General features: G+C 40.2%; 1 protein-coding gene across 5 annotated transcripts in view; it reads right to left on the bottom strand.

Annotated features, from left to right (window-relative positions):
• FAM114A1 (family with sequence similarity 114 member A1) overlaps window positions 1-15203 on the bottom strand; it is a 66271-nt gene that overhangs the window by 8111 nt on the left and 42957 nt on the right. For all 5 annotated transcript variants that reach the window (XM_055588272.1, XM_055588275.1, XM_055588273.1 and 2 more), the window contains 4 exons: window positions 11117-11240; window positions 5458-5549; window positions 3570-3731; window positions 2064-2203 (listed from right to left, as the gene is read on the bottom strand). In XM_055588272.1, the coding sequence (XP_055444247.1) occupies window positions 2064-2203; window positions 3570-3731; window positions 5458-5549; window positions 11117-11240 (518 nt within the window). The remainder of the gene's footprint in view (window positions 1-2063; window positions 2204-3569; window positions 3732-5457; window positions 5550-11116; window positions 11241-15203) is intronic.

The raw sequence follows: 15203 nt of genomic DNA, 5'->3' as shown, positions 1-15203 counted from the left end.
CTTTACCCCAAGAAAATAACACAAGGTAGATACAAATATTTAACAAAGCAGTATTTGTCATAATATAGAGGATGATGACAAAAACTGAAAACCTAATTACCTAACAATGTGCATATTGCCCAATTTTTTTTTAAGCCACTAAAATTTAAGGATTTATTTTTTATAGTAGCTACTGTTTCCCTAATAAACAAAATGCTATACAACAGAATCCCTAAGGGAAAGCCCATGACTGCAATTTTTTTTTACTTTACAATATTGTATTGGTTTTGCCATACATCAACATGAATCCGCCACGGGTGTACATGTGTTCCCAATCCTGAAGCCCCCTCCCACCTCCCTCCCCATACCATCCCTCTGGGTCATCCCAATGCACCAGCCCTAAGCATCCTGTATCCTGCATCAAACCTGGACTGGGCGATTTGTTTCTTATATGATATTACACATGTTTCAATGCCATTCTCCCAAATCATCCCCCCCGCTTTTAACAAGTATATATACTTACATGAACAGTGATTAAAATACTATTAGCAAAACAATAACTCCAGGTTAAGAATCTTACACATTAAAAGATTTAGAGATGTCAGTGGGAGTAAGTTTCATTCTGATAAATAAGGGGTTGTGTCCAAACTATGTATTCAGGTATGTTGCCTTATATCCATCTATCCCCTCTTCCACCCATCCACCCATCCAAGACTTATCTGCAAAAAAGGGTCAGGAGTAAGGCTGGAGATGGCAAAGAGTAGTTCTGCCTATGTTCTTGGGCACATGGATGGTAAGGCACTTATTATACAGACATATATGAGGCCTTACTACGTTTTTTTTGGAGCAGCTTGGTAAGGTTGGGACAGTCAGGGGCTGGGAATAGGAAAGGAGCTAAGGGTACGGCTCTGCTTTCCATACTCAGAAACCTCTGACTTCAGCCCTCCTCTTTCAAATCAGCAACGTAAATAGTACTCAGATTTTTCCTCAATACTTTAAACTTTTCCTATTTACTGTTTCCTTTTCCCTCTACACTGAGACAAGTACATATTCTTTGTACACATTTTATGGGCAGGATTGTGCAGGGCTTATAATATCTTTGATTTCCACATATTTAGATATGAAAATCTAAACTAGATGCCAAATCTGGACAAGTGAGGAAAAATGCCACCGAAGGCACTAAGAATGAGTTTTGGGAAGGTCTTTCCACTAAAAATTTTCTCCCCAACCTACATTGCTGAATTTAGTAATAAGAGAAGACTAGTTGAGTGAAAGTGTTCAGATGTGTGTGTGGGTGCACGTGCGCGTGCACCCATATATTTTAGGAGGCTCTTTATTTTGGCTGCTGTGTCTATATATTTATAATAATGAGAGGGCATTTGGATCTGTGTTAGTTCTCTATATCACAGCATATAGTCATGTGCCTAAAAGTTAATGGCTTATTCTTCACTTCCATAATCAACTATTTTAATGAACACTTGATACCAGCTATTTTCATGTATATAACATTACATATATACACATTTTTATTTCACTAGATAAACTAATAACAGTAGCTTATTGAAGAACAAACATATTACAGCAAATATGCACACACAAGCAATCCACAGTGACCTGGCTGACAATAGTGACCATCATTGCCAGATTCAGAATATGCAGAGCTGGTGTACGTCCCTAGGAACAGTGGGGGTGGTTTGTATATTTCTATGAAACTAACTGAGAAGTCCATTAAGGTGTCTTTTCTCTATTTGTGTGGCATGTTGAAAATGTAATTATCTTCAAAGGTTTGTACTTCCAAGACCCTGACCTACTAAAACAAATACTTAGCTCTGAATGATTTAGGGTGTCTTTCCTTAAATCTCTGCAAAAATAATTCTTGGAATGTCTAGCTAACTATTACTATTCTCCCTAGCATGTTCATTTCTTAAGAGAGTCCTTATTTCTCAAGATGACCACAGAACAATGGAACTAGTTGACATGAAGCTGGAATCTTTAGTAGCCTAAGGTGTACATGGGTCTGTGTGTGCGTTTGAATGACACAAGTACATAAAATTTGAGGAATAAGAATTAAAAGTAACATTTACTTTATCAGAACTTTTGCTTGGTCCTGAGCTGATTTTTCTTCTTCTTGTCCATGAAGAATTAATTCTGCTACTTTATGAAGCTGCTCAATACAGCGAGCTGTTACTTCTGCCAGGCTTTCAATGGACAGCATGTATACTTCCTGAAAGCAAAAAGTATACGTCAGAAAGTTATTCACTGAGCAGATACTTTCTAAAAGATCTTGTGACATTAAAAAAATTAATTCTTGGGAAGAAAACCAAACAAATATGACCTGAAAAAAAATTACCCAAAGTTTAATGGGTAGACTATTCTAAATGGAAATGCTGCCATAAAAGAGAAGTGTCACCAGGCCCCAGGGACATGACAATCCTTCTTTATAGCCGGGTCCCCAGTTCTCGGGCTTCCCTGATGGCCCAACTGGTAAAGAATCCGCCCGCCAATGCAGGAGATGCAAAATACACGGGTTCGATCCCTGGGTAGGTAAGATCTCCTGGAGAAGGAAATGGCAACCCATTCCAGTTTTCTTGCCTGGAAGATTCCATGGACAGAGGAGTCTGGCAGGTTAGGCTCATGGAGTCACAAAGAGTCAGACACAACTGAACAACTGAGCACACACATGTACACGCCCCAGTTCTGAGTGTGATGCTGGGCACATAACAGGCAGATATGCAAGAAAGCGTGTAGAAGGATGGCTGAATGAATAGACCTCAGTATATACTTTTCTTTAGAGTGATCTAAATTGTAAGTTTCTTTATCTAAAATTCAATGTAAAAGTTATTGCAAATGCATTTTATCTAAAATTCAATGTAAAAGTTATTGCAAATGCATTTTTTTTAACACAGGCAGCTTCTAAATTATGCACATATAAATTTATTAAACTACAGAATAAAAACTATGGAAATGAAATTTTTTCAAAAAAGCTTCAATTACCTCATTAGTTAAAGGGCATAAAGACATTTTATGGTTACAAATTTGCATACAGGATGGAATTTTACCCTAAAGAATAAATCAACTATGTTCTTAAAGATCTTTTTTCCTTTAAATTATAATCATAAAGCTATGGAGGAAGGCTACAATATCTGTGCTAAGTCATGAAATGTCTTGGCATAGAGGGATTTTAGTGTTTATTACATTAATACTCATATTAATGTGGAATAGGGTACAAATGAAAATGAAATGGCTTTGCCTCACTTACAATTAAGCTGCTAATAAAATGTACCTATTACTGATCTTTTTTTTTTTTTAATTTTATTTTATTTTTAAACTTTACATAACTGTATTAGTTTTGCCAAATATCAAAATGAATCCGCCACAGGTATACATGTGTTCCCCATCCTGAACCCTCCTCCCTCCTCCCTCCCCATTCCATCCCCCTGGGTCGTCCCAGTGCACCAGCCCCAAGCATCCAGCATCGTGCACCGAACCTGGACTGGCAACTCATTTCATACATGATATTTTACATGTTTGGGAGAATGGCATTGAAACGTATTACTGATCTTTAGGTGGATGATCTGTAACATATTTACCTCGACTGTCTTATTTGTCTTTTCTTTCATCTTGTCTTCTTCAGGGTTTTCAGGTTTCTCTTCCTTTTCTTCCTTCTCAGTTTTGTCTTCTGACTCTTCAGCCACATCTACTGATACCATAGTTTGATCCTCTTCCACCCAGTCATGAGCTTTTTTCATGGCCTGCAAATGACCCCCCCGCAACCAAAGCAATATGTCTATTGTACAAATACAGAGACACAAAAGCCAATCCCATGACTTGGATCAAATCCTAATCCATTAAGGGTGGTTTTCGGTACGTTTAAAGTGGTGGGGCAATTATTCAACCTCCTTAAAAACACCTTGTTGTTGCTTTCTGGTAAAATACAGTAAGAAAAGGGACATAATAGAAAGAATGCATGGAGAGAATACCTCAGGGCCAGAGCAATTTTTGGAAAGCATTCTAAAATGATATTCAGATAGTCACTGTGGAAAAGCCGTAGTATACTTTTCACTTTTCCTGACCAACTATAAAAGCATGATAGAATATATACATACAAATAAATGAAATTTAGCCAGGGTCATTGCTAAAGCAAATTTCTTCTTCTGCCATGTTTCATGACCTCAGTGTTTCATGAACCTAACCATGTATCACACTGGGAAGATGAAGGATGGCTCTGCTCCTCTCTAGCCAAGCCAGGTCTTCTGACCTCAGGGTGGTGGTGGGGGAGGAGAGAACTATGATTAATTGCATTTCACACGAGTGCAATGTGAGCAACATGTGGCCTTTAAAGTTATTGACCAAGCAGAAACCACCTTCCCTATGTATTATTCCCTGGATTTTCAAAGGGCAGATCACTAGCTTTTGCATTGCAGTTTAAGCTGTTTGCTTAAGTTTTATCTGAGCTTGTGTGAAGCTGACTTCTCATTTGAAAGCTTGCACGTCAAAGTTTAACACAGAGTGTTGATGGAAAGTTAACAGGGAGAAGATTAGGGGAGACAAAATCCAACAAAACTATCCTTGGTGTGTCCTCTTTTAGGGACAAAGGTTTACCTGACTATGTAAGTAAACCAGTGAGACCTTGGAGGCACCACACACACACTGTCTGAGCAGTGGCAGCTGCTGCATGGAGATGAATGAAGCAATTTCCCCACTGTGTTCAAGTCACTGACCTGCCAGAACTGGTGACCTCTATCAGAGATAAAGAATTACTCATCTCTGCACCTCCCTGCCTCAGTCTGCCCTTTCCTCACTCACCTTGATGAGTGAGGATCTGTGTCAATCACTCATTGTTAAAAAGAAGAAAAAGAAAGAGAGAGAGAAGGGGGGAAATGATACTGTTTTAAGTAATTAATGCTCAGTGACCTCATTAAGAAATGCTATAGCAAGACCTGTACGAACTTGCAAAACATCCTGTGTTACTATCGGAGGAAGCCAGACCGTGAAAGCCCGGATGGCCTTAGATCTTAGACAGGACGAGGCACCAGCTTTCCAGTGGGAAGGGTCATGCGGGTGACCTGGCTCTGGCTGGTGTGCTTTCTCTGCCTGATTCTGGCATGTCACTTTTGAGGCAAAAGGACATGGAACTTGCAAAAGCCTTTTGGCAATTCAGCCTCTTTCCTCCTGTAGGCTGGAGATAATCCTGCTTTGAATAAAATCCTATTTTGTGGAGAAGTGACTTGTTCAAGATCACACCAGTGAAGCTGCAACTAAAATGCAGGTCTCATCACACAGCCTAATATGTTCTTAACAGTTACATTTCCTGATGTTGCCTTATCAAATCTTAATTTCTGGCCTGGGACTCCTCTCCCACCACGTGCCATTTGGGGCTTGGGGTTTTTTCTATTTCAGGTGAATCTCTGGAATTTTACAACCAAGACCTTTTTAAACAAACAAACAAACAAACACTCAGACTCAGATGGGGCTGACCTTATTGAGTTTGTCAGGTGTGGCTGCAACATGTAATTCAAAGAGAAGCTCTGTAAGCATGCTAGCAAACTCTTCTTTGTTTTCTTCTATGCCTGGAAATAGAGAATGACAGAAGTAAGAAGCATGATTTATTTTTCATCCTGCAGAATGTGGCAGCTCCCCCAAACTTACAGCCTGCGGTCAGAGTACAAGTAGGGGGTGGCAGCAGCCCGCCCTCCAGCTGCCGGGCGAAGATGAGCCGTGCCTGGATATTCAAGCACAGTGGCGAGGTAGCAGGCTGCAGCTGGGTGGGGGGCTGGTAAAGCCCTGCTGCTCACAGCTCTAGCTGGGGCGCCCCTGGGCTGGACTGAAGGGCACATGAAGGCAGGGAAGGGACCATGTATACCATAACAGGTATAGATGGTCAGCAGCAATTTGTTGAATGACTGCATAAACAAATTAATGACGTTTCTCAGGCCTGAGAGCCCTGGGACAACACTGTATTTAAGGCTTATAGTATTGTTATGCTTAGCATTGCAACCCTTAATGATACCCCAGGGCGCCCTTTTGTGTCCACAGAGCCACAGTGCTGAGCAAGCAGAATTAGTCTCCATGGATCATCTACTTTTATCTTAATACCTATAACAACATATCTCTGGAGAAACTTCTCATGGTTTCCTAGGACCTGCCTGGTCATACAATATTTCATAATGGTATGTCTTCCCTCCAGATTGGAAGCTACCTAAGAGTACAGATGGTATTTGTTTTGCTCATTCTTGAATCCAGAGAATCTAACACAGTGCCTGGAACATAACAGGTGATAAAATGAATATTTATTGAAAAATAATTTACTAATCAGTTGTACCATATTTACTAATATATTGATTATATAGCATGTCATATACATGAAATAAAATTAATCTCATTGATGGGCAATAAAAAGGAGAGAGCTTTAAAAGTTACCATCTTCTATCTCTCATTTGAATCTACAAGTTGAGGCCATTTTTAAAGTTTCTGATTAGTGCTAAAGAATTGATTTCATGCAACTAGAGATTATTGTACTAAGTGAAGTAAGTCAGAAAGAGAAAGACAAACACCATATGATATCACTTATTGTGGAATCTAAAATATGACACAAATGAATCTACCCGTGAAACGGAAACAAAATCAAGGACATAGAGAATAGACTGGTTGCCAAGGTGGAGGTGGGTGGGAGAGGGTAGGAGTGGGAGTTTGCGGTTAGCAGATGCAAATTGGTATATATATGAATAGAATGGATTAACAACAAGGTCCTACTGCACAGCACAGGGAATGACATTCCGTATCCCGTGATAAACCATAACACAAAATAATACGAAAAAGAATGTATATATAACTGAGTCACTTTGCTGTATAGCAGCAATTAACACAACACTGTAATTCAACTATACCTTAATAAAAAATAAATCAATAAAAGAATTGATTCCACTGTGGGTTGTATCACTAGTCTGGGGTGAGGAGGGGGTACAGTATAAAAGCATCATTTGTCTGGCCTGACTACATGATCTCAAAAGCCCCTGAGGAGGAAATACCTGGCTTATGCTAGTGGGTGAAGATGGCAGCTTCAGAGAGGCCTGAGCTGTGTGAGAAATTCTGTAGCTAACACTTGTCCGCCTGTCTTTGTTTCTGTTTTAGAGACAAAATGGTTAATCAGCAGCTTGTCAAGATAGCCAGGCCTGTATCAGTTTATCATCCCCTAGAATTTATATACTTATTCTCACCGGGGAGCAGATCAATAAAGATACTAGAGATGGAAAGCATATAAGCCAGGTAAGAAGCTTTATGGAGAAGAAGAAACCAAGGAAGAGGAATAGGGACAGCTGGGGGTTAAGAATCTCCAGTGGAGAGCATCTGAGACAGTGACTTTTGAGTAAGAGCCCAGAGGAGGAGGGGAGTGAGTCACATGGATGGGGGCCAGGGTAGCTGTGGCCGGCAGAGGGAGGCATGTGCCCTGGGGTCGAGAGATGGCTGTCTTTGTTCATGGTGAAGTGATATAAGCAAATCATAAAAATCCGTAAGGCGAATGCTCAGATAGAGCAGGCTGTTGCAAAGCTTGATCGTGGGTATTAAGAAAGCTTCCAGAAGGAGGTGATGCTTGAACCTAGCCTTCCAGGATGAGAAAGGCATTAGTCACAAGCAGAAAAAGGGAGAGTTGGAGGCCTACAAAGAGAGAATTAGAGAGAAAGTGAATGGGATTCCATCAAAAATTGAGATCTGTGCTGGTCAGAGGTCTTGGTCTCACCCTCTCTAAGTGGGCAAAGTTAGAAGGGCAGTTCCCACAGGTTCTCATTCCCCAACTGCGTGCTCCTTCTCATCTGTGTGGGCAGAAAGAGCCTGACTTGAGGCTGGAGTTCTTCCCTAGCTCCTGCAGTTAGTGGCTCTGTGACTGGGGCCAGTCACAAGGCTTCTTAGCTTCCACTTCCTCTTCTGTAAATTTAGGATAAGAAAACCCACCCATCTTCTTTTTAGTGTTATTGTAAGGACCAAATAAAACAAATGTGTAAGTATTTTGTAAACACTAAAGTTTTATATAATGATATTGTTATATGCTACAAAGATATAAACATAGGGAGATTAAAAATATTTGAAAGTAATCCATACTAAATTAGGATATATGTACTCTGTGTATCTCCAGTTTTTAAATGTACATTTGTTTCATAAAACAGAGAAATATACCAATAACTTCGAGCAAACATTTTAGGAAAATCATCACAGAGAAAAATGAAAGTAGATAAAAACACAGAAGATAAAGAGTGTTGCAACAAAGAAGACCTATTACTACAATTCTTGGTCTGTACATGTTGCTGAGAAGTTTTTCGCCAAGACAGTGAAAAGAGGAAATAGCTTTTAAAAATCTCTTTACAACAGTGGAAAACCAAATTAGAGACCCATGGCAGTGTAATAAAATTACATGTTGCTGGAAAGACAAACATGCAAATCATTAGCTAACATTATTAAAAACAGAGGAGCCCAATATTAAATTTATCTAAAAATTACAGTTTATTACATTTTCTGAGATGATCAAATAAATTATTTAGGTGTTAGAGGTATTATAGAAATATAAGTGCTTACAAGAAAAAATATGATGAAAACGCTCTGGTTTCTCCTAGAATTTGGCTCCTGGATTGTTTACTTGCTCTCACTGACGAGATTGTTCTTGACAGCTTTTAGTTAATCCCTCACCTTTCTGGAGTTTGTAACACTCCATCATACCTGGATTGATTTAATGACAACCCTGCTATTCTTCTCTCCTGTTCTTCTTTAGGCATTTAAATGACATCTATTTATTAAATTAATTAAAATTAGTAGTGTTTTGATAATCTGGAGATTTCCTTTAGGAAAATGAACATATTGTATTATGGGAGGTAACAGGGTTCCATCACTTAAAGAGAGACGAATCTACCATTTCCTAAGCAAGCTGTTCAAGACTGAAATTTGCTTTTTGGTCATATTCAAAAATCTCCATTTATTGAAGCTCTGTATTAAGACTGGAACACAACACATGGAGTAACATTTTCTGTTTAACAGTTTGAATCAAGTGTCCTCTCCAAGAAATAGTACTTGTTGGGGATGCAATGCTGCCTTAACTTACACAGGCAATAATATTTCTTTGAAGTTAGGGATTCTCTTTTTATCTGTTCTGAATGACGCCCCCCGTAGGACAGAGGCTGAAGAAAAACAGCCTGAATTTTTTGGTGATTGTTGCTCTGGAAAAGAGGCATCTATATTAGTTCATCTTGGGTCCATAATACAAACCATAGGATCTTTGACAGCTAGTGTCTTAGTTTCTTCATTATTAAAGCAAAGACAAGGCTGTCATCCTTTGTGACTTTATAGCAACACGCAAATGCTCAGAAACGTTGTTCTCCAACTGTCTCTTTGATACTGACCTTTTTCTATGCTGCAGTGTAATTGATTCTTCTATCTTGATGCAATGAGCATAAATCTCATTAAACTGAAGGCACATAAGGTCAGTATGTGGGAATAAGGGGGGAGATATTTTTTAAATGACAGTTTGCAAATGCTTAGGATGATACTGCCCTGAACATCTAGGCTGAAGCATTTGAGCACCTATGTCTAAGCTTTGATTAAAGGTATGTATCGGGCTTCCCTCATAGCTCAGGTGGTAAAGAATCTGCCTGTAATGGAGGAAACCCCGGTATGATTCCTGTGTTGGGAAGATCCCCTGGAGAAGGGATAGGTTATCCATTCCAGTATTCTTAGGCTTCCCTTGTGGCTCAGCTGGTAAAGAATCCGCCTGCAATGTGGGAGATCTGGGTTTGATCCCCGGGTTGGGAAGATCCCCTGGAGAAGGGAAAGCCTACCCACTCCAGTATTCTGACCTGGAGAATTCTATGGACTGTATAGTCCACGGGGTCACAAAGAGTCGGACAGACTGAGTGACTTTCTTTTTAAAGGTATGTATCATGTCTGGGCACAAAATACTTCCAGAGACTGGATGATATGAATGTACATTATCATAAGTACAATTGTAAATAAAAGCTATAGCTTATTGCATCTTTGCTATTTTCCTGGCATTGTATTAGCATGTCTGATAATTAGAACAGCTAACACTTTGAGCAGTTCCATGTGCCAGGCACTGTAATATACATTTTTACATATATTATCTACTTTGATCCTTACAATAGCCCTTGGGAATAGGTATCACTGTCTCCATTGTATAGGTAAAATACTGAGTTTCAGAAAGGTTATATACCTTGTTCAAGGCCAAGTAGCAAGTAAGTAGTAAAACTGTTGCATGTAAGACCCTTCAGAGGATCCTAGAGAAGCCAGCCTTGTGTGTCCCTGGTTGCTTAAATTCTCAGCATGACCTACACAAAACGATGGCAGTGCAGTGCATGGTGATGGCATCAATCACTCTCCATGTACATAGCAAATGCTTTACTAGATTCTGCTCCCAAATGGACAACCTAATCATTAAGCACATCCAACCTGGAGAACATCTTGGCCCCTCTCAAGGAAGCCTCGCCTCTCACAAGATCGCTTCTAGTCTCCTTGGGTCATGTCATCATCTGGCTGGAAGCGTATCGTGGGAGGGTGCATCTGGCTCACTGCAGTGACTGACAACCTGACCCTCCAGGCCCTGGTGTTCTGTGTGCTTTTGTCAGAACTGTACTTTCGGGGGGAAGGGTAGGCCACTTACAAATACACCCTAACTCCTACACCCAGAAGTTAAAAGGAAGAAGAAAAATATGAAAAGAAGTCTCAAAGACTGCCCACCATCAATGCCAACCACATTCAACGACTTCCACGTGCAGACAAAAAATTCGACATTGCAGCATAAACTCTAGCCATCAGGGCCCCTGTTGAGTGCACTGTGCTCTTTGATCATTCGACCAGATGCATTTGCTGTGTGCCTGTGACATGCCGGACATCAGAGAAGTAAAGGTGCCTGACTCAGGCGCTCCCACCCAGAGGAAGGGAGGGTTGCAGGTCAGTGTGAGCAGCTCCTGTGACAAGAGCAGGGGCACAGAGTTGGGAAGTGAGCAGGAGTGCTCAGTTAGAGGAGTGCTGAATTAGTGCCTCTGCCCTGTTTAAAGGGCTGTGCTTATTAACAGCAGCTTCATAAGCATGACACCAACAGTTTGTCTTGCTATTTTATCTGGTTATTTTTCTTTACCTTGCACTTCTTGATTCTCTTCATTCTCGAATGCTTTGGCTGCAAAGATGTCTTTAATGGAAATTAGGTCATTTTTTAAGACCTCCAGCTTCTCTCCATCAAGTGATGCTAAAAATGACTGAACCTGAAAAAAAGAAATAGGTCAGCATAACTGTCATCTTTTCTTCTCATTAATGATGTTTACATACAGTTGTGCCCACTTCTCCCAGGTGATTTGTGGTGTGGGAGGTAACACTGGGTTGAATGTTAGATTTACTGCCTACTAATTGTGTAACTTCGGGTACGTTACATAAACTCCCTTGGGCCTCAGTTTTCTCATTTTTTAATTGAATGTATTTGACGGATAACATTGTCAAATGTCAAAGATAAATTTAAGATGTACAACATGTTAATTTGATAGATGTGTATAATGTAATATGATTGCCATTGTAGCTATATTTCGTGCCTCTATTGCATTACATAGTTATCTTTTGTTTTTCGTCATTGAGACAATGAAAATTTTAGTCTCTTAGCAAGCTTGGTGATTATAGTGCCAAATTGCTGTCTGCATTCCTAATACGGCACATTAGTTCTCTACGGCTAAGTTACTACTTGTGCAAGTTTGTACCCTTAAACAATATCAGTCGTATCCTCCCGCCTATCCTGGGCTAACCATTTTATTGCTTTTTATGAGTTTGACCTTTTTAGATTCCACATATAAGTAATAACATACAACATTTGTCTTCCTCTTTCTGAGTTATCTCACATAGCATAAGGAGCCCAAGGTCCACTCATGTTGTCATAATTGGGAGGGTGTTCTTCTTTCTCATGGCTGAATAATGTCCCATTGTGTATATATATTACACCCTTTTTAATCCATTTATTTGTTTATGGGCATTTAGGATGTTTCTGTGTCTTGGTTATAGTGAACAGAGCTGCAATGAACATGGGAGTGCTGGTATCTCTTGGACGTATTGTTTCTGGCTTCCTCAAAAAATTAAAAATACATCTATAATATGATCCAGCAATTCTACCTCTGGGTATACACCCAAAGGAAGTTTTCTGTTTTAAAGTGAGATCCGCACTTCACTGTGATCCTTTGCAGGATAAGGAAATAATGAATGTGAAGAACATTGTACAAACGCACATAGCAGATGCTAAGTAAATGGTGGTGGTAGCTCCATCAAAGAGGCTAAAAACACACCTCAGTGTCAACCCTGGATTCTGATATCTTACTAATTCTTATTCTTACTAATCATGTGACTTTGGGTAATTTACTTAACCTTTCTATGACTCAGTCCTCTTATCTCTAAGTGAGAATAAATAGCATCAACCACATAAGATTGTTTTGAAGGTTAAATGATGTACTCAAGAGTAGTTATTGTGGTGGTCAATAAATTATATATGTAATGAAAATAAAGATATATGTAAAACAGAAAACAAACTTATGGTTACCAAAGGGGAGAAGGAGAGAGGGAGGAACAAATTAGGAATGTGTCATTAATAGATACAAATGACCACACATAAAATAGATGCACAACAGAGATTTACTACATAGCACAGGGAGTTGTATTCAATATCCTGTTATAACCTATAATGGAATATAATCCGAAAGAATAACTGAATAACTTTGCTGTATTCCTGAAACTAACAGAAGATTGTAAAGCAACTATAATTCAATAAAAATGGGTATGTAAACAAATACATAAACAAATAGACATATGTATATCACAGATATACATACAAATACACTTGCTAGATGTTTTATTGTATAGGAGTTACAAAAATGTAACAAGACATATCTTTCTTCTCAGAGATCTTGCAGTCTGAAGGAGGGAGGCCCACATGAACCGACAACAGCCATACCAAGTGTGAATGCAGTAATGGGGTAGGTGCTCCCAAGGAGGGGCTGCAGTGCCCTTTGGGGAAGCGAGAGGGTGGGCAGGGACACTGCACAGAGGATCTTGCTTGAACTGACACGCTCCCCGCTCACTGTTCTTCAGAACTCCTCTTTTGCAACCGTCCTTCAGAAACTCTTAGAAATCACCTGGATAGATGGCCAGGCAACCTCTGTGAATCCAGAGACCGATGTGAAATTCCAAAATGGTCACAGTGAATGGAGAACCATACAAAAAGTAAAGTCTGACTATAAAGTAGGAAGGTTTTAAATTTCTCATTCTGTAGGTTAACACTTGCTCTGGAAGGAGAGCCAGCAAAGAAGCTGCCATAGTCTTTGGGTTGTGGATTTTTAAAATTTACTTTATTTTTGGTTGTGCTGTGTGAGTGCTATGCTGTGCTCAGTTGTGCCCGACTCTTTGCCACCCCATGGACTGCAGTCCGCCAGGCTCCTCTGTCCATGGGGATTCTCCAGGCAAGAATACTGGAGTGGGTTGCCATGCCCTCCTCCAGGGGATCTTCCCAACCCAAGGATCAAACCGGGGTCTCCTGCACTGCAGCACTGCATGCAGATTCTTTACAGTCTGAGCCACTAGGGAAGCTGGTGCTGTGTGAGGGCTTTCTCTAGTTGCAGCCAGCGGGGCTACTCTCTAGTTGAGGTACATGGGCTTCTCATTGTGTTGGCTTCTCTTGTTGCAGAGCACAGGCCCTGAAGTACGCGAGCTTCAGCAGCTGCTGCACATGGGCTCAGTAGTTGTGGCTTGAGGGTTCCAGAGCATGGGCTTATTAATTGTGGCACGTGAGCTCAGCTGCCCCACGGTGTGTGGGATCTTCCCAACCGGGGATGGAATCAGTGTCTCTTGCATTGCAAGGTGGATTCTTTTTTTTTTTTTTTAAACAGCATATTTTCTAAATAGCATTTTTCTCAGAGTAAAGAAAAATGGGTAATAAAGTACAATGCTGAGTGGAAATGCATATGCACATGCGGGACCTCTTGGTTTCTCCACGTATTCTGAGGGTAGCCATCCCCCAGGAGTGAATGCATTGGGGTTTTATGCTTTGGGTATCTCCCAGGAAGGGTTCTTTTTAGTAAAGGACTCTTTGGTCAGCATCTTTCTATTACAGCATCTCTCTTGCTTCCTCCTAGATCATTCCATTATGCCAAGATGATGTGCATTAAATCTTTACTTCAATCCAATAATAAATAATAAATAACTATGCACTCCTCAATAAATATTCATGGAATGCTGACTATATGCTTGGCACCCATGCCTAAGTGCTGTCGGGGACACAAGGGTAGAAAGTCTGGTGTGGGGGTGTCATTTTGAGGATTCTTGTTTACTCTTTTGGTTAACTATTGGGTATATAAAATACCATAAAAATATTAGTTTTCCCTTAAGATTCATAGTACACCACACTGCATGCCTATTGCCATCCTTGTATCAGTCTTGTACGTAGTAAGATGCCTTATCATTCTGTACGCCCTGTCTAAGTTTTAGCCAACGGCATGTTAGCAGAGGAAATGTGTATCATTTCCGGGTTAAAGCTTTTAAAAACTGAGGACTCTCCTCTATATTCTCTCTCCTCATGCTGATGGGATGAAGAAGACAATGAGTTCCTAGAGAAGAATGAAATCTAACACATTAGACTTGGACATAGGGGAAGCCACAGAGGCAAAAGTATGTGACTGCCCAAAGCCCGCACTCTCTCGTCTAGATCACTCTCCAGGTGACTGCAGGTTTCCTTCTGAAGTCTGTATGGACCTCTTCCCCACGCTGTGCTCCCTACGGAGGGACCATCTACCAGGCGATATACCCCTAAGCCCAAGGAATGGACAAAGATGGCTGTTAACCACTGAACCCCCAGGGAAGTCCCAGAAAATATTTTCTTTAACAGTTTGTTTCCAAAAGCTCTTTAACTTTTAAATATGTGGTACGTGTTGGGTTACGTGATGAAGTGTAAGATGTCTAATTGAATTCCAGATAAACAATGAATGTTTTCTTGGTATGAGTGTCTATCTTAAATATTACACAGGACATGTTTGTACTAAAAAAGTACTAATTGTTTATCTAAAGTTAAAATTTAATTAGTCATCTTGATTTTTATTTGCTAAATCTGACAACCCCAGGAGGGTCTCCATTTGTATTCTTGCCAGAAGTCTGCGAACATTAGGACGGAACTAGTGGAGCCAGAAGATGGACAGAGCCTGGTT

Source organism: Bubalus kerabau, chromosome 7 (assembly GCF_029407905.1).
Source record: "Bubalus kerabau isolate K-KA32 ecotype Philippines breed swamp buffalo chromosome 7, PCC_UOA_SB_1v2, whole genome shotgun sequence".
In the NCBI taxonomy this organism is placed as follows: Eukaryota; Metazoa; Chordata; class Mammalia; order Artiodactyla; family Bovidae; genus Bubalus; species Bubalus kerabau.
Note: the sequence above shows the minus strand (reverse complement) of the source record. Positions and strands in the feature narration are given on the sequence as shown.